The sequence below is a fragment of the Sceloporus undulatus genome, chromosome 1 (assembly GCF_019175285.1).
Source record: "Sceloporus undulatus isolate JIND9_A2432 ecotype Alabama chromosome 1, SceUnd_v1.1, whole genome shotgun sequence".
NCBI lineage: Eukaryota > Metazoa > Chordata > Lepidosauria > Squamata > Phrynosomatidae > Sceloporus > Sceloporus undulatus.
In genome coordinates this window covers 170,290,665-170,311,058 of record NC_056522.1, presented here as the reverse complement: position 1 = coordinate 170,311,058, position 20,394 = coordinate 170,290,665, and the positions used below count along the sequence as shown (strand labels likewise).

General features: G+C 39.3%; 1 protein-coding gene across 1 annotated transcript in view; it reads left to right on the top strand.

Moving 5' to 3' along the window:
- Nucleotides 1-20,394, top strand: part of COL4A1 (collagen type IV alpha 1 chain) — a 207,521-nt gene that overhangs the window by 133,500 nt on the left and 53,627 nt on the right. The window contains 8 exon segments of the mRNA XM_042445763.1: nucleotides 6,296-6,388; nucleotides 6,497-6,601; nucleotides 8,495-8,592; nucleotides 10,244-10,394; nucleotides 10,843-10,956; nucleotides 13,186-13,353; nucleotides 14,315-14,404; nucleotides 20,114-20,266. Of these exon segments, the coding sequence (XP_042301697.1) occupies nucleotides 6,296-6,388; nucleotides 6,497-6,601; nucleotides 8,495-8,592; nucleotides 10,244-10,394; nucleotides 10,843-10,956; nucleotides 13,186-13,353; nucleotides 14,315-14,404; nucleotides 20,114-20,266 (972 nt within the window).

The following is a 20,394-nucleotide window of genomic DNA, read 5'->3' as shown; positions in this document are numbered from 1 at the left end:
ATCCCACCCGTCCATCCCCTCAGTGTCCTGCTCTCATTGGCTCTTTCCATCGCCTGCTTGGCGGAAAAATTGCAGAACTGGGGAAAAGAGCGGGAAGGCAGGGGCCTTATAACGGGTGGGCGGAGTTACCGCCAAAAAGTTTCTATATGTTGCAAAGTAAACTTTGCCCAGTGATTCCAGTAGGTTCCGAGCAGCACTGCGCAGGCGCAGTAAAACCTATTTGTATGTATTCGCAGATGACCACTCGAAGAAATACCATTACAGGTAAGCAACCTGTCCATCTTATCCAACTTTGGGCTTTTTCCCATCTACCAAATAAGGCCTCCTGTGCTGATACCCAATATGGTATCTTGAAATAAAACATAGATCTTATTATTTTCCAAATTCTCAACAGGGGCTTCCTAATTGAGTGATTGGCAAATTCTTTGTTAACTAAATCTTTGCGATACCATAAGTACCCGTGCCAGCCATATCTCAGATTTGATGACTCAATATTTAGCAAATTATTATTTTCTAACCTCACCCAATCCTGCAGCCATAATAACCCTGCTGCCCAAAAATATAATTTCATGTTTGGTAGAGCAGAACCACCCTTTTCCTTTCTTTTGCGTAATATCTGAGCTTTAAACCTTGCCCTTCCTCCTTTCCACAAGAATTTGCTAATCTCCTTTTCCCATGTCAAAATTATCTTATCATTATTAATTATGGGAAGATTTAGGAAAATATACATTATTATGGGGAGCACATTCATTTTGATGGTACTTATTCTTCCTAACAATGACAAGTCCAATTTATTCCATCTCTGCATGTCCCTTGTGATCTGTCTCCATACAGGTTTGTAATTATTTTCAAATAATTATATATTTTTATTCAATAACCATATACCCAAGTACTTTGCTTTTTTTTTTAACTTCGATCCCTGATTTTATTGTCAAATTTCCATCTTCTACTGCTCTCATATTCTTTGTGATCAATATGGTTTTGTTTTTATTTATCTTGAATCCTGAATAGAAACCAAATTCATTCATTTCACCTAAAACACGATCAATACATTTGATTGGATCTTCTAATATTAATAACATATCGTCGGCATATGCCCGAAGCTTATATTCAACACCTTTTACTTTTGCACCAGTAATTGTTTTGTTTGCTCTGATAGAATTGTTCAAAACTTCTAATGCCATAATGAAAAGCAGTGGTGACAAGGGGCACCCTTGTTTAGTACCCTTCTCTACCTTAATGCAGTTTGTTTTTTGTCCATTTACTAAAACTTGAATTTTTGGATTGGCATACAATTGGGCAATATTTGATAACCATTTATCTCCAAAACCCATTCTTTTCATGACCTCAATCATGAATTTCCATCGCAAATTATCGAATGCCTGTTCAGCGTCTACCAGCATTAGTGCCATTTTTTTGTCATTATGTGTTGTATAGTGCTCTATTATATTCAGGATGGTGCGTATGTTAGTTCTTACATGCCTTCCTGGCAAGAATCCATTTTGATCTGTATGTATCATGTCTTTCAGTACAGTTTTCAATCTATTTGCCATAATTCCTGTATAAATTTTTGAGTCTATATTTAGGAGTGCAATGGGCCTGTAACTAGTGAGCTCAGTACTATCCTTACCCTCTTTCGGAATTAGAGTCACATTTGCCAGGTTCCATGTGTTGGGTATCCCCTCGTCTGCTATGTTGTTGAATACTTTCTCTAATTCCCTGGCGATCTCTTTTTCAAAGGTTTTGTAAAATATGGCCGTGTAGCCATCCGGCCCGGGTGCTTTCCCTTCCTTCAGTGCTTTTATTCCTTTCAAAATTTCCCCCTCCTGTATTGGTTTTTCCAAATCCTCAATTTGTTCTTTTGACAACTGTATTATATTCTTTCTGTCAAGATAGGTATGCAATTTTTCATCAAAATCCTCATCCTTGATAGCCTTGTTTTCTTTAAATACCTTTGTGAAATATTCTTGAAATGCTCTTATTATCTCTTCCTGTTGGGTTATTATTTTTTGCCCTATCCTAATTTCATTAATCAACTTTTTTCCAGTTTCTTTTTTTAATTTGTACGCTAACCATCGACCCAATTTATTAGCTCCTTCAAAGTGTTGTTGTTTAATTCTCATTAACTTTATTACGATCTCTTCCATATTTAGCTGCTGTATTCTATTTTTTAGAATTATATATTGATTTTTCAAATTCTTACTATTCTTATGTATTCTCATCTTCTCCTCTAATATCTTTAGTTCCTGCATATCTTTTTTGAGTTTTTCATCTTTCTGTCTTTTAATTTCTGATCCCCTTTTGATTAACATCCCTCTCATCACTGATTTGAAGGTGTCCCATACCACCTTACTTTTCATTCCATTTGTGTTGTTTACCTTGAAAAATTGTTTCATTTCCTCTTTCATAATTTCCACAAATTTACTACCTTTAATCAGATTCTCATTTAACTTCCATGATCCTCCCATTTTCCTATAACCGACATCTATTGTTAATTCTATTAAATTATGATCAGACGATAATCTAGGCGTTATTTCCATTCTTTTGAGTTTTGTTGCCAATTTTTTGGTTACAAAAAACATGTCCAGACGGGATAATGACTTGTGAGTCTCAGAATAAAACGTTTATCCTTTTTTCCCCTTATAAAGATATGTCCAAACGTCCATTAGTTCGTGTTCCTCTAGCAGCTTGAAGAGCGTGCTAGGGAGTTTCCCTTGATTATTTTGAATTTTCTTATTAGATTCCCTATCCCTTTTAGGTTTCAAGACCCCATTAAAGTCTCCTGCTAAAATTAGGTTGTCAGTATTACATTCATTCAAATCCCTATTTAAATTGAGGAAAAATATGTCCTTTCTTTCAAGTGGTCCATAGATGCACCCAATTTTAATTTTTTCATTACCCACCACGACTTCTACTACTACTAATCTTCCTTCTGTGTCCTTGATAATGAAATTTGAGTCATATTTTCTATTTATATAAATGGCAACCCCTCTTCTTCGCTTATTTTCGTCAGATGAGTAATACAAAGATCCTAATTTGGGGTTTCTCAAGAATTTTATTTCATTGTTTCTAATCTTTGTTTCTTGTAAGCAAATTATGTCATAATTACTTTTTTCCAAATAATGAAATATCTCTTTCCTTCTGTGATTCTTATTTAGTCCTCTCACATTGAATGAACAAATTTTTAGTGTCATAATTAATAATTCCCCCCTTTTTTTCTTTTTTTCTAATTTTTTTCCTTTTTATTATTAGCCTAACTACTCAATACAATTCGTCAGAGTTTGAATCTCTGCTATTGTCATGCACCCCGATGGGTCTGAGTCTATTAATGAAACTTCCTGCACGTCTAGATCTTTATCCCCCTTGGTATCCTGGGTGTGACCTATTTCTGCAAAGACTAATTTAGCACTGCTTTCCTCCTTGTCTTTCTTCTTTTCTTTTTCTATAACTTCCTCCTCTTCCTCTTTCTTTTTTCTGACTATCAGTTTCTTGTATATGTCTTTTGCTTTTTCTATTGTGTTAATTCTATATCTTTTTTGACCTTAAGTTAACGAGATTCCTTCTATTCTCTCCCATCTGTACCTGATGTTCAATTTTTGTAGTAGTTGGGTTAAGAACCTGTATTCCTGTCTTTTTTTAAGGATGTTGGCTGGTATATCTCTAAATACCTCAAGCTCTTTACCGTTAATAACTAATCTTTCTTCATAACTTAACTGACATAATTTTTCGCGTATTCTCGAGTTTGTAAAGCATAAAACAATGTCCCTAGGCAGATTCCTCTCCTTTGCAAATGTTGAGTTGATCCTAAATGCTTTTTCAATCTGTAAGTCTAAGGTCTCATCCGGTATGTCTTAAGTAAATAGCTAGCTCTGGAAGTAACCGAATAATAAGATTTTCCTTTTCCTTTTCGGGGAGTCCTCTGATTTTCGCACGTCTGTCCCTATATCTAATCTCTTGGATCAGGATGTTTTGTTTGTCTATTTCTCTGTCTTTTTCTAGTCTTTCTGTTTTCCTATCCAATTCTTCAGTTCTGACTACAATTTCTTCTACTTCTGTTCTTAGTTCTACTACATCCTTAGTCATCCCATCTATCTTTTTCGACAATTCCCCAATTTCCTTATGTACATCCAGTCTTATTTCCTCTCTTGTGTCTTTAAGTTCTTTTCTAATCTGAACTTTAAAATCTCTTAACTCTTTCAATATTGTCATAGCTATATCTGGTTTATCCGATGTCTCCAATGAACTCCTCCTGGAGTTAGAGAAGATTCTAGTTTGCGCTGGGGCCTGTGTTTGTGTCTGTGTTTTGGACCTAACACCTGCCGCCATTGCACCAAATCAATTCTATCTTAATTCTTACTTTTTTTTCCTTTTTTCCCCTCCTTCCTTTCCCCTTTTTTCTTTTTTACAAAACCTTCTATCGACTTCTTTTATCACTCCAATTAGAAAAACAAAAATATGTTCATAAACTTAGGTTTCTATGTCAACCACGAACATTACTTATGTGTCCTTTTTTATATACAAAAGAGCATACAGAGTGTCCGGTACTTATTGGACCATACCACTGATTGATACTTTAAATTCAAGAAATTTAGCTGATGATGTTAAAAAAAAGAAAGGGTTATTAGACTAACACTAATAGCAGTCTATAATGGCAACAGCTGCCCTGCAACCTTCCCTCTCACAGTCCTTGCCTCCCTTGAGAGACTCAGGAAGGGAGAGAGACAATAGGTCCCCCTCGAGCCCACAAGTCACCCCCCTTTTCTGGAGTGGAGACTCCGAAGATGGAAATCCGGTTTGCCACAATAGAGGAATAAGGAGCCTAACGGCCCTATATTCCAAACACCCCAAACCCTTCTGGACTGCGTTAGAGAGGCGGAGAGATAGGATGAAGCTAGAGACAATTTTCTGGTCTCTAGCAGCTCCTCTCCCGCCCGCGCGGCTGCAGCCACCAGTTGGGAGGGGTTGGGAGGCGATGGTGGGGCCTCCGGGGTCCTCCTCCCTCTCCTCCGCGTCGCTGGGCCGCCGGAAAAGGCAGGTAGGGAGGCATTTATGTAAGCTCCAGCCGCTCCTCTCCCGCCCGCGCTGCTGCAGCCACCAGTTGGGAGGCGATGGTGGAGCCTCCGGCGTCCTCCTCCTTCTCCTCCGCGCCGCTGGAAAAGGCAGGTAGAGAGGCGTTTATGTAGCCTCCAGCTGCTCCTCTCCTGCCCGCGCTGCTGCAGCCACCAGTTGGGAGGGATTGGGAGGCAATGGTGGAGCCTCCGGCGTCCTCCTCCTTCTCCTCTGCGCTGCCGCGCCACCCGGAAAAAATGCACTTTAAAAACACATTTAATTAAAATAAATACTGGAAAAAATGCACTTTAAAAACACACTTAATTAAAATAAATACTGCAAAAAATGCACTTTAAAAACAGCACACTTAACCAAAATAAATACTGTAAATGGGCACCCACCTCCTCCCTGGCGCCAAAAAAGGGCAAAGGAAATGGCCCTTTCCTTTGCCCTCTGGCTGCAGCCCGGCCCAACAGAGGAGGAGCTCCTCCTCCTGAGCCTGGCTGGCCAATGGGGGCAGACTGGGGCTGGAACAGCCCCGCCCCCTGCCAGCCCTCCCAGGCTCTGGCCTGGAGAAGGGGCGGGCTGTTCAGCCCCAGACTCAGGAGGAGGAAGTCCTCCTCATTAGCCCTGCACGCGGCCCTGCAAGGGCGCGCGCAGGGCCAGCGGAAGTGCTCATGGCCCAGCACGGAGGAGGAAGAAGAGGAGGTAGGTGGGCCGCAGAGGAGGGGGAAGAGGGCGGACTGCGCAGCTGTGCAGCACCCCAAAAAAAGGAGGTGGGGAAGGAGGAGATGGGTGGCCACTGCGGGAGCGCGTGGAGGAGGAGCACCGCCTGGCCCGCAGCCAAGGCAAAATCCAGGCCCCAACTAGGGAATTGGTGCCATGGTGGTGGCAGGACCGTGCTGGGGCCGGTCCTGCCGCCTCGCCGGGCTGGATGTGGCCCGTGGGCCGGGGGTTGCTGACCCCTGCTCTAGGGTTCAGGGTTGCACTGTATAGGATTTAGATGTGTAAGATTACATGCAATCTTGTATGAGTTTTCTTTTGAGTTCAAGGTTACTTGCTTCCAGAAATCCATATTTAAATGTTACTTGTGTTACTCTTCTCGTGAAATGCAGAAGTCCATTCCTGTTTCATTAATCAAGTGTATTGTAATATAATATCAGGGTGATGCAGTGTTCACTCTGAAAAGAAACTGAATCAATAATAAATGCTTATTAATATGTGATATTTTCCTCTTACTTAAAAGGACCTAAAGGTGAAGCTGGCCGAGCCATTCCTTTGCCTGGTGCCCCAGGGGCAGATGGTATACCTGGTGCTCCTGGATTTCCAGGCATCCAAGGTACTTTTTCATTTTGATGTAGGAAGTGGCCCACACTATCCCCATTCCAACAGAATTCTGTGTTTGCCTGACAACTAAACTTGGCTCATTTTGCATTTAACTGTACAGGTGACAAGGGAGATCCAGGCATTACAGGAAGGCCTGGCCCACCAGGTGAAAAAGGCCTGACAGGACCACCAGGAATAGGGTTTCCTGGCCTTCCGGGACCTCCAGGTATAATATTATTTACAAGTTTAAAGTGACTGGTCTTTTGAGAAGGATTCCTTGGTCTAGGAAGGTTTTAAAATAGCAGATCCTGCCATTTGTAAGAGGAGGAGCCTAAGATAAAAGCCCCTAGTATCCTTTAATCCAGCCATACAAGTTCCAGTGGACTACATTCCTTGGAATTCCTGTTGGTTAGTCCCAATTAAACTAGACCTACGTACTTCAGTGCCAAATTGTGAGTCAACACATAGGTAAATCCAGTAGATTCAGAAGGTAGACCTAAGAGTGTATCCAGAGGAGGGCAACCAAAATAGTGAAGGGTCTAGAAGCCATGACTTATGAGGAAAAAATTAGGGAGCTGCTATGTTTAGTCGGGGGAAGAGAAGGTTAAGAGGTGATATGATAACCTTGTTTAAATATCTGAAGGGATGTCATATTGAAAATAGAGCAAGCTTGTTTTCTGCTGCTCCAGAGAATAGGACCCGGGACAATGGATGCAAGCTACAGGAAAAGAGATTCCAACTCAACAAAAAGCTGTTAGACACTGGAACACACTCCCTCGGAGTGTGGTGGAGTAGCCTTCTTTGGAGGTCTTTAAACAGAGGCTGGACGGCCATCTGTAAGGGATGCTTTGAGTGTGAGTTCCTGCATGTCAGAATGGGGTTGGACTGGACGGCCCTTGGGGTCTCTTCCAACCCTATGATTCTAAGAATAGAATTTATAGCATTGTCTTCAGTTAAATTCACCCTATTCCCACACAAACTAATTTGCTACCATGCCATTGAAATTTGATGGTGTGATAGCAGAAAAAACAAACCCAACATTATTCTTTGTAACATGTCACTTGTGGTTGTCATAATTCACTTGGAGAGCAGAGAAGCTACCCCAGTAAGCAGCGGACTAGAGGTCAAAAAACTAAGGCGCGGTACAGACATACCAAATGCTCTGTGCTGGCGACATACTAGGATAAAAGGACTGCGTGGCAACCACATGGCCCCTAAACCTAGTACGGCATGGCGCCATAACAGTGGCGGCACCCCATGTATACGGGTGCCACCATTGTTATGTGCCAGACACATAGTCTGCACGTGTCTGCACGTCGCACTGCGCTTATGTGTCTGCACGTCGCACTGAGCTTGTGATGTCACTAGTGCACCATTGGCACACTCATGTGTCACAGTGGCAGTGCAAAAAGAACCCGCTTTTGGCAGCTGCAGCAACAGGCCGCCGTTTTTCAGTAGTCTGTCCCATGCCTATGAAACTGAGAAAATACACCAGTAACCAGGAAAACCAAGAAACAGACCAGTTCCAGGTTTCCAGAAAGCAGGGCAGAGTCTCCAAGGTGGCTTGCACATCTTTTGAGAAGGATTCCTTGATCTAGGAAGGTTTTAAAATATCATGTCCTGCCATTTGTAAGAGGAGAAGCCTAGGATAAGAGACTCCAACACAAGCTGAGTGATAGGCATTACCTCAAGTCCACAGAGTGTTTGCTGCCTGCTTTATCTGGAGAGGCTGAATGCTCAGTGAAAACACCTGGGGCAGGACCAATGGAACTGCAGATGTGCCGAAACTTAGTAAGTCAGCAGTTACATAAGTTTAGGTGATCCATTGATTGCACTCCAATAATTGGATTGAAGTAGGATATGGCTCACAAAGATTCATGGTATAATAAATATGTGAGTCTTTAAAGTGGCATAAGAAAATTTGTCAAAATAGCTTTCATTTACCTTCAGTTGTATGTACTCCAACATCACGTCTCTCTTTTAACTTATCTTAAATTTATTTATTCACTGTTTTTAAAAAATCGTCTATTAGGTGTCTGGTTTAACTGCAGAGATTTATCATTTCCAGTATCATTTCATTATTAGTAGTAAAATTTGCAGTATCATCTCTGGTTTGTAGGTTTCCCAGGACAGACAGGTGCACCAGGTTTACCTGGAGGGAAAGGAGATACTGGTCCCCAAGGATTACCAGGTACACCAGGACTACAAGGCCAAAAAGTAAGTGTGAGCAGCTTGGGCTGTCTTTGAATAATTACAGCTATGCTACCAAATGACAGTTTAAGGTGGGAAATGAATATTTATTTAGTTATTTAGAGTATTTATACCCCACTCTTCAGCCACAAAGGCTCTCAAAGGAGCTTACAGATAGTTAATTTGACAGTTTGCTGCCCTCAGGCTTACAAAAGGAGAAGGGAATGGCAGTGGGGAAGGGGATCACATTCAACAGATACCGTCAGGTCTTCTCTTCCTCCAAGGCCAGGATGATAGCAATTAATTTCATTAATTTCAGTTTCTTATTTTTTTCCAATTTTCTGTGTTTCACCCTATTTCCATATTAGTTTCCACATCAGGGAGGAAAGAATAAAGACCACAATAATTTTAATATGGGGGATTTTTGCTGTTTTAATTTCTATTTGTAATTTGTTTTGTACTGTATTGTATTTTATTAGTATCTTGTAAACTCATTCATTCATTCATTCATTCATAAAAATTTGTATATATTTCCTCCAAAATGTACATTTTACACAGTTTGTTCAATGTACAAATTTATGCAAGCATTTCCCCCTGGTAATATGCATTTTAGTACATTGTATTCACAATGCATGCATTTTGGTGTACGTTTCCTCAGATATATACTTTTCTGGAATACCGTAAATACTAAACAATAACTGTTTTAGGTTTCATATTGGTCTGGATGCTCTGAACAAATGTGTTCACTTAAAACTGTGAAATGAATGAATTCCATCCCCCAGCTTACTCATCATTACTATATAACTACTGGGAACTCCAATAATGTTTCTGATGGTAAACCCACATAGGGAATCTGCAACATTTTCCTCAAACCAAGGAAACCCCTTCTGAACAATATCTGTACCCTTTAATTATGGATGAGTCGAGTGGTATAGGCAGATAGGACTTTCAAAAGGTTTTGGAAAGAAGAGATCTAAAACACTGAATAAGTAGTTTACAGTCCCACACAGATAGAGAATGTGTAGCATGTTTAAATGAATTAAACATATGCAGCCAAAAAATCGATTTTCAATTAAAACAATATATGAAATTCAACAAGTGCCTTCTAGCACTTTCCTCCTTTACTTTATCCCTAGCCTCCTTCCATTGAGTACCCAATTCTACCTCTCTTCTTTGCCCTATCTTACACGTATTGTATCACATCATTGCTTCTAATCACTGTCCACATTCTTCTGTTTTCAGACACTCTCATACTAGCCTACCCAGTTGTCCTCCCCTTCTTCTCTATTTCCCAACCTTTTTTATTCTATCACTATTTGCCCTTTCTGCTGATACTACACAGCATCCCTAGTACCTTTGTGAAACTTCTATTCAAAAATGTTTCTTCATTTCACTGACAAAATCAGTTGCTTACACCTTCATTCTGAGACATGTAAATATGCATTCTTTTTCTATTCATAATATTTCGAGCAGTGATTTTGAAGAGGGCAGTAAGGTGGCACTTTAAATCCTTATTTTTAAGCTACCTTTTTTAAAAGGTACCTTCAGGTAAATGTAGTTTTAAAGTGACCTAAAAGTTTAGCTAATTATATAGTCACTGTGGTGCATACTTGTCTTGTCTAATGGGTTTTTATTTTTTAATAACAACAACAACAATATTTTATTCAAATGTGTTAAGGGTGAACCAGGACTTGGTCTCCCAGGCCCCAAAGGTTTTCCTGGTGCAAAAGGGCAAGATGGGTTTCCTGGAGCAAAAGGTGATCAAGGGTATCCTGGTCAACCTGGAGAAAAAGGATTTCCAGGTGTACCTGGCCAGCCAGGATCCCAAGGTAAGCCTTTTGCAATTATTAGCTAAAATTATAATGGTCCAGCATTATTGTTTTCTGTGTAAAAATATGAGGTAGACATGGTAGCCAAAGATAAGCTTATGCCTTTTAGTTTCCACATGAATTATAATTAGTAATTTCTCTCCCTTCTCCTCATTTTATTTCCTCTTGTTTTTATGAGAAATCACCTTTCTGATCATCTCTCTTCTCCTCCCTTTGGTTTTAAAAGCATAACAAGAGAAGCCTGATATGTGGGCCAATCCAATGCACAGTTACTCAGAAGTAAGCCTCACTAAGCGAAATGCTTCTTACTGCCAAATAAGTGTTTAGAAAATTGTAACCTTAGTGAATTTGAGAGCATATCTAGTATTTCACACTATGTAGAGCAAATGGCAAATAATCTTTAAAATCAGTGATGTAACACATGACTGTCTTTTATTTTTCTGCTTAGGTGAGCCTGGTCCTGCTGGATTACCAGGTGTACAGGGCTCCCCCGGTGTGCCAGGAATAGGACCTCCTGGGCCCCCTGGGCCCCCAGGCCCAACTGGCCCTCCAGGATCAATAGGTAAGTTCTTTGTCTAGGATTTCTTTCCACCTGCATTTATATTTATAAACAAGATATGCACTCTGAGATGCATTGCCACATACATTCGGTTTGCATTGCCCAGTTTGGTTTGGTTTGCATTTAGGACAGTGATCCCCAAACTGTGCTCTTTAAAGGATTTTGGACTTCAGCTCCCAGAATCCCAGACTATTGGCCAAAATAGCTGAGGGCTCTGGGAGCTGAAGTCCAAAATCTCTTAAAGAGCACAGTTTTAATAATGAACCCTTGTGTAAAGAGAGATGGCTCACATATGATGACATACTGATTAAGAGCCAGCAAACTATTAGATTAAAAGAACAGGAGGAGCTAAAGGAAGAGCAGTTTAATTGTAGTTGGTTTCTTTATAGACAGATTAGAGAAAGGTTCAAGATCAATCTGAAAATTAAATGGTTTTGGAGAATGGGACAACGAATTTACAAATATAATAAGATCAGAAAAAAATCATCATATTGCAAAATTCTATAAATTGTTATTAAACTATAATTAAGAAAATGAAATGATAAAACATTGTATGGTCAAGTGGGCGCAAGACATAGGGCAAAACATCACATTGGAATGGTGGAAACAGGTCTGGGAAAGAAGTTTAAAATTTACTTTGAACTCTAACCTTAGAGGAAATTGGTGTAAGATGCAGTTCCACTGGTACCTGGCACCATATTAGCTATCTAAAATATGTAAGAATACAAGCAATCTATGCTGGAAATGTGGAAAAGAAATAGGATACTTTTTTCATGTTTGGTGGTGCTGCAAGAAAACTAATGAATTTTGGAAGGCTATTCATTTGCAGATTCAAGTGATATTAAAAATCAAATTTCCATTGGACCCTAAGATTTCTTTTTAAATATGGTGACTGATAACAATATAAGGAGAAATTATGAATCAATACTGCTGTATATGGTAATGGCAGCAAGAGTTGTATTTGCCGCAAAATGGAAAGATGAGAACTGTCCAATAACTGGAGAATGGTTTATTAAATTGTATGAATTTATGGAGGTAGATAAGTTAACAAAGGCCCGATCTAGACGGGTCTATAGTGCGCCCTCGTCACATGCTAGGGGTTGGCCAAGGGCGCACTGCCCATATGTGCCTCACCCCTAGCACGTGATGAAGTCATGAAAATGGTGGTGCCCTGTACACACAGGCACAGCCATTTTGATGCGATGGACGCTTAGCGTCCGCACATCGCACCCCTTTGTGACATCACGAGTGCACCATTGGCACACTGCGGCATCACAAGGGCACCACAGAAAGAACCCGCTTTTTGCAAATCCTTTTTGCCACACGAGGAAGCTGCACGGTTTATCCGCTGCGGCTTCCTCACGCGGCAAAACAAGGTGCCGTGTACCCCGCCTAAGTTATTACATGGAATACACTAGAACACATCCGAAAGGGGTGAGCTCCATTTATCAGTTATTTAAAAGAATATAAAAATTCTAGTTATTATTTAGGGCTGTATATATAAATTATTTGACTGGATAAAGAAATAATGTAGTATAATATGAGGAAATATGGATTTTTAGGAGGAAAAAATTATGAAAAGAAACCCAAAGCAAGGAAGTCTAATTTTTAGTTAAATATAGTTTAATGTTGTATGAGTTTTGTGTGGCAGATGTTGATTGATGTATCTGAAGATTGATGCATGTGTTGTTGTTTTGTTATGTTATGTTATGTTTTGTATTTATATGTGTTGTTTTATCAGACTTAATAAAATAATTTTTTAAAAAAAGCACAGTTTGGGGACCAATGGTTTAGAAACTGCATGGGATTGGGTATTATGTAAAGAATTTGAGCATAAAGTAGAGAAGTTATTTTGAGTATGTCTTCAGGTTAATCCAATAATGTCTACTAAGATGTAAGATATTAGTCCACTATAAGTGGGTGTACGATTGCAGATTTAGCATTCTTTCTTCTAAAGTCTGATATTTAGCTTGGCAGATTTTTAAAGAAAAATAAAATGTTTTATTATAATTGCTAAACACTAAAAGTTTGTAAAGATTTCCCCTCCAGTTAAATCAGTAATTTAAAAGGAATGATTAAAGGACCACTAAAATGGATAGGAAAAGATTACTCTCAAAGTGCAAATTGTTTCCCTAATTTTTAAAGTATGGTATGTATATTATGAATCAATAACCATTTAAACATTTTGTATTCAAAAGCTACTTTGTATGATTTTTCTTTTAATTGCTTCAGGAGTGTCAGGAATAAAAGGAGAAAGGGGCTACCCAGGTATCCCTGGACTAGATATGCCAGGGCCAAAAGGAGATAAGGGTAGCCAAGGACCAACAGGGCTGCCAGGGCTGCAAGGGATACCAGGGGTACCTGGCTCACAAGGACGAGAAGGGAAACCAGGCATTCCAGGTATGCTTTTTTGCCTTCTAGTGATTCACCATTATTTCTTACCTTATCACCTTTTTTGAGTGTAAAACATGTTTTTTTTTCCAATTTATAAGGATGCAAGCAATACAATGAGCAAGGAAGAAATGGCAGAAGTGTGAATTCTATTACCTTTCCTTTCCCTCTTAGGAACCCCTTTATATGGCAGATATCTTAGTGGCACAGAGTGCAGAGGCCTTCGGCTATTACAGAAGTGTTACCCAAAATGCCACCAGGAAGGGACACATAGTTAATATTCAAATAGGAGAATTTTATTAGCTCAAAAAAAAGCAGCAAAAGGGGCTTGGGCAACTCAAATTGGGGATCAAGCTTGTGTATACCAATTTCAAAAAACAGAATGCTAGTTCCAAAACAGTTTTTATTTATGAGTCTCAGGTAATCACCATTTATGCAACAACACTCACACATGCACACGTTCAAGGACTAAGAACTGAAAGGTGGTAGCAGATAGAAATTTCAAGGGTTGCAGAGGTAGATACTGTACCGATTCCAGATGCGGAGCTCAAGTCAGAGGATACTGAGAAGAGAAATGTCTCAGCAAGATGCCGAAGGCCAGCAATGCCGAGGAGTTGAGTGAGATACGAACAGGAGTGTTTGTCTGACCTCAAGCAAGACTGAATTGCTAATGACCAATGAGGCATATTTATAGGGCAAAACCTGTTGTGGGGCAGAATTTGAATTAGAGTGAAGTTTCCAGGACAGAAAAATGAGAAGGAAAGTTGTGAATGGCCAGACAATCCATTCAAATGTCCTTGGACAAAGGAGTATTGCTCCCAGAGGGAAGTATACTTAGATTTTTGTTCACACATAAGCACAAGGTCTGTCACCCGCCATCACTTCCATCGATGAAGGGATTATGCAGATTCTGATCTTGATTGATCTATCCTGGATATGTGCTCTTGATTATTATTCAATTTGGTTTCAGGAACCAAAGGTGAAATGGGAGTTATGGGAACCCCTGGAATTCAGGGTCCTCCTGGCCCTATAGGATCACCTGGACTTCCAGGTGAAAAAGGTAAGAATTGTACCCTTCTTTCCCTTTTCTTAGGTGACACTCAGCATTTTGCAGCTGCCAAGAGTGCTCAGCTTTCCTTGAACTGTGTGAGAATGGCTTTGCCCTTTGCGTTTTCAAATAAGAATGTTTTATACTTCTAGAAGACTTTTGAAGTGGAAAGAATTTTTTATTGTTAAAAGCTAAAAGCCGTCACAATATAAAATATATCCAATCAGTAAATACAAAAGCAGAGTTTAAAAAAAAGCATAAAAATCACCAAAAACAACATGGTAAAGTTAATAAAAGAGATCCATCAATAAAAGGCCAATAATACATCATAAATGATAAAATAATATAACCATAAAACTAGACTGGAACTAGCCATCATTCCTATCAAGAAAGCTAATTCTAATCTTGCTAGCAGCTAAACCAAATTTTGCTACCATAGAAGTGACAAATGCATTGTTGCCAGCCAAAAGGACACAAGTCTGCTGAAAGCAAGATCTACCGGAAAGGGATTTCAAAATACAATCAAGAAACCTTTGTCTAGGAGATATATACAGAGGGCAATGTAGAAGGTAATGTTCTATATTCTCCACTTCCCCAGTTTTGCAGATACATAGTCTTAAATGAACAGGAGTGTTGTTATATCTGCCCGTCAAATAGGCAGAAGGCATACATTGGAATCTTACAGCAGTAAATGCTTTTCTAGCAGGGGCCAAAGTAAAATTAATAAAGTAATACTCTAACCCAAATGAAGTCTTGTACAATGGGTACCAAAGAGAAAAAGGAGAACTCAAAAGTGAAAGAAGATTGGCCCATTTAGAAGCAAGATAAATTTTCTCTTTGATCAGTTGCTTGAGTCTACGGGTGGCATAATTTGGAAGTGAGTCCACATTAATCTCATAGCTCTGTAATATTGTTCTAACTATAGATACCCAGGAGTTTGGAGAATTAAGAGATATTTGTTATGAAAAACATTTTTTTGGGGAGCCTAGAATCACTCATGGATAACAACTTTAACCAGTAGAAGGCAAGAGCAGTATGTGTACCAGCCAGAAGAGTAGATTGGCCTGTTTCTGCTCTCAGAAAGGAAACAGGGGTACACTTAGGGACAGCCAACAGGGATCTTAGAAATAGGTTCTGAACAATTTCTAAATTTGAGGCATTGTTGTATCCCCAAATTTCTGCTCCATATAATAACTGGGGAACAATTTTTCTTTGATAAACCTCGATAGTGGGTGCTACTAAGTGACCTCCTTGAAGTCTATGAAATTTCAACAAAGAATTTATAGAGAGGGATGATTTTAGCAACAAAATGAGTTTTCCATGACAAATTAGATTGAAATCTTAAACCCAAGTAGTTGTAATAGGATTGTTGATCAATAGATTTTGCCTCAAAATTCCACCGATGAAGTTTTTTTTTTACCAAAAACCACAACTTTGGTTTTAGAGTGATTGACTATTAACATTTCCTTTGTACAGTATTCATTTAGCTTCTTTAAGAGTCTGCGCATTCCAATTAAGGTGACCGAAATCAAAACAATATCGTCAGCATATAACAACAGTATATGCTGAACAGTAGCTGGGAAAAATTTTGACCCTTTTAAGGCCTGGACGACATCATTAATATAGAAATTAAATAAAAAAGGTGCCAGAAGACAACCCTGGCGTACACCTCTATCTGTGGGGATGCTATCGGATAGAACCCCATTTGCCCCAAGTCAAACTCTGATGGTAGTATTATGATGTAACATTTGAATTAGAAGGAGCAGTCTTCTATCAATATTTGCCGCCGCTAACTTTGACCAGAGTCGATCTCAACAAAATCAACAAAAGCAGTGAAAAGTTCTTTTCTATCTTTTTGGGAGTATTTTTGAATCACATGGTGTAAAACAGAGCATTGATCTAGAGTAGATTTACCCTTCCTAAACCCGGCTTGTTCTTCTGTAACTATGTGCTTATAGTTATAAATGATGGAGAAGAAGTATCACATGGTTCAATTACAGACCTGTACTGTGCCTTGTTCTTTGTTGGTGTTGATGTGATAACAAGGTGAGTAAAAGAAGAGTGCTTTGTACTACAGGCCTGCAATATTTAGCATTCGGATTTTTTAAAGTAACTAAAAGTAAGAATCTGGAATGTGAACTTATTATTTTTTTTAATTGTAGTGATAGAGGTTGGGGGACTTCAAACTATGACTGTAATTTGTTTTTGTTTTTTTAAGAGTGGACAATTAATAATAATAATAATAATAATAATATAGTTTATTTATATTTTTCCACCTCTCCCAGATGGATCGAGGCAGGATTACAGTTCACTAAAATACACATGAAACACATCGATAAAATAGACTAGCAATTAATATAAAACTAGTTTATCATCAAGTGGCAATAGAGACAATCAGAGGGTGGGGGATATCTCTTATACAAGGTCAGGTGGGTAAGCTCGCCAGAAGAGATCCATCCTAAGTGGCCTCTTAAATGCCTCCAAGGAGGCAATAAGACAGATCTCTTCCGGGAGACTATTCCATAGTTTCGGAGCAGCTACAGTAAAAGCTCTTTGTGATAGGGGCTACACTGGGCTGCCACCCTTCCATTAACATCCACCCCACTCCCTCAAATATTCCCACAAACAGCCAGGCTTCTGAGGGTGCATTATTGGGCTTTCTGCCAAGTTTTTAACCATGTTTGCCCTCCCTCTACTTTTATGCCTATATAGGCCTCCTTTTAATTGAACTATGCTATTCTTAAAACCAGGAAGAGACTGGGCATCCAGCTTTGCTAACATTATGTTTTGAAGAGTGTCCTGTTTTAGACTGAAGGAATATGTGTGTGTGTGTGTGTGTGTTTAGAATCAGGGCTATGGCTTCCTTAGTTAAGTCTATCCAACTGTAATGTAGTCTTCCTCTTTTCCTACTGCCTTACTGTTTTTTCTAACTAATCATGCCTTCTCATGATATGGTCAAAGCATGACAGCTTCAATTTAGTCATTTTGGTTTCTAGAGAGAGTTCAGGCTTGATTTGTTCTAAGACTCATTTGTTTGTCTTTCTAGCAATTCACGGTATCTAGTCCATGGTATCTATAGAACTCTTCTACAGCACCACATAAAAAAAATGAGCTGATTTTCTTCTTTCTTCACCATCCAGCTCTCACAACCATACACAGTGATGGGAAATACAAAGGCATATACAGTTATAACTTTAGCATTTAGAGATGTATCTTTGCACTTCAGGATCTTTTCTAGTTCTTTCATAACTGCCCTACAAAGTCCTAGTCTACTACGGATTTCTTGACTGCATTCTCTGTTCTGATCAATGATTGAGCCAAGATATGGGAAACTTTATTTTAATTTCTACATCATCTACCTTAAAGATATCCCATTCATCTTTAGTCATTATTTTTGTTTCCTTAATGTTCAGCCTTAGCACTTCTTCTTTAACTTTCTTCAGTAATTGTTCAAAGTCTTTGGTATTTTCCGCTAGTAGTATGGTGTCATCTGCATACCTTAAATTGTTGCTATTCCTTTCTCCTATTTTCACATCTCCTCCTCTGAGTCTAATCCTGATATCTTTGGGCTACATTTTGAATAGACAAGGTGATGGGATTCAGCATTGCCAATTGGAAACCATTCAGTTTCCCTGTCTTCTGTTCTAACAGTAGTGTCTTGTCCTGAGTACAGGTTAGGCATCAGGACAATCAAAATGTTGTGGCACATCTATTTCTCTGAGAGCAATCCATAGCTTTTTGTGGTCCACACAATCAAGGGCTTTGCTCTAATCTATAAAGTACAAGCTGATTTTCTCATGGAATTCTTTGTTGTGCTCCATTATGTGTTTGCAATATGATACATAGTACCCCTTTCTTCCAGGACCCAGAAGTCTTTGCTGTAGAATTTTGAGCATGACTTTACTTGTATGGGAAATAAATGCAACAGTCCTGTGATTGCTGCAGTCTTTCGTGTCTCCTTTTTGGGGGATAGGCATGTATATTGAGCATTTCCAGTCTGTGGGCCATTGTTTTGTTTTCAATACTAGCTGACAGATTTTAATTAGAACTAGAGTACATTCATGCTCTGCAGATTGAATCAGTTCTTTTGGTATGTCATCTGTTGCTGGTGATTCATTCCTCCCAAGTGCTCTGAGTGCAACTTTCACTTCACTTTCTGAATTAGCAATAGGAATGGCAGCTTCATTTATATACCACTTCATACCACACTCAGCAGTCTCTAAGTGGTTTACAACTGTAAGTTAATTGCCCCCAACAATCTGAGAACTCATTTTAGCGACCTTGGAAGGATGCCAGGCTCAGTTGACCCTGAGCCTCTGGCTGGGATTGAACTCACAACTTTGTGGTTTGTGAATGAGTGAGTGGCTGCAGTACAGGCATTTAACCACTGTGCCACTAGGGCTCCTAGGTATTTCTTTGCATGATTCTTTTTCAGTATACAGTGGTACCTCGGGATACGAAATACCCAGCTTACGAAATTTTCGGGATACGAAAAAATCCCATAGGGAATTATTGTTCCGGGTTACGAATGTTTTTTCGGGTTACGAAAAAACTTTTGGTGCTTTTCGGCGCTATTTTACACGGAATCGCGGCTTTTCCCCATTAGCGCCTATGGCAATTCGGCTTACGAAGGCTTTTCGGGTTACGAAAGCGGCCGCGGAACGAATTATTTTCGTAACCCGAGGCACCACTGTATCATCTTTTCATCTCTTTTACATAGCACTTCCATGTAAATAAATAAATAAAACTTTTATTTGTATCCCGTTTTTCTGATGCAGGGCAATCATGTATTGTTTCCATCATCCTTTTATTTCATTTTAGTCATATACTGTGTTCACTGCTGATCGTATAGCATTCCCCTTGGTTTAAATTTCCATTTGGTTTCTTGGATCTTGTGGAAGATGTCCCTTGTTCTTGCTTTTTTGTTCTCAACTTCTGTCTCTTTACATTGATAATGATAGGAGTTCTCTTTATCCCTACACACTAATTGTTGAACAGTTGAACATTCAGGGTGCTGGTTCTACCTCTGCTGGTTTCTACCGGCCTAAAAATAGGTGAGGGAGGGTACTAAATGCACCCACATGTGATAAAATGGGCAAAGAGCTCCCTAGAGGTACAGGGATTCTTAGGGCTTCAAAAAAAGACCCTTGTGCTATATTCAGTCCACTGGCCACATTTTTCCCATCTAAAAATTAATTCTAAATATTGCTGTTTATCAGCAGAATAGAGTTTCCATCAGCTTACCAGAAAGCTTTTGCATAGCTCTTGGAAGCCCAATTTTGTTGGGAAAGAAGCTTCATATTCCATTTTCTAGGACACTTGTAATGTGAAGGTGCCCAGGAACAGATACATGTAAAACATGAAAGCAAAACACATATGACACCAAAACAAAAACAGCTAGCATACGTACACAACATTAAAAAAAAAGGCAAAAGATACATAGGACCAGAGGTCTTCTTAGAAATTCCTTGTACTAAAAGCTTCACTTTTTGCAGCACACCAGCTTCCCAGCTTTTTTAAAAAGTTAATTAAAATATATATTGGGAGATAACCTGGTGGACACCAAGGAATGTGTTCCTTCCATCTCTAGAATTCTGTAGTTTTAAATATTTGTATTAGCATAATTGGGCTTGAAAGTATCGCTCCTAACCTTTGAAAAAATGGCTCAGACTCATCATGTTTTCTTGAGATTCTGTCATTTGGTTCTGTGTGTTTTTACAGGTGACATAGGCTTTCCGGGAGTAGCTGGACAAAGAGGTAACCCTGGTTTAAAAGGCGAAAAGGGTGAAGTTGGTCTACCAGGGGAGCCAGGATCAATGGATCATGTAGACATGGAAAACATGAAAGGCCAAAAAGGAGACCAAGGCAGTAAAGGTATTATTATTATTATTATTATTAAGCTTTATTTATATAGCGCTGTAAATTTACACAGCACTGTACAGTGGTACCCCGGGATACGAATGCGCCGCCTTATGAAATTTCCGGGTTACGAAAAAAATCCA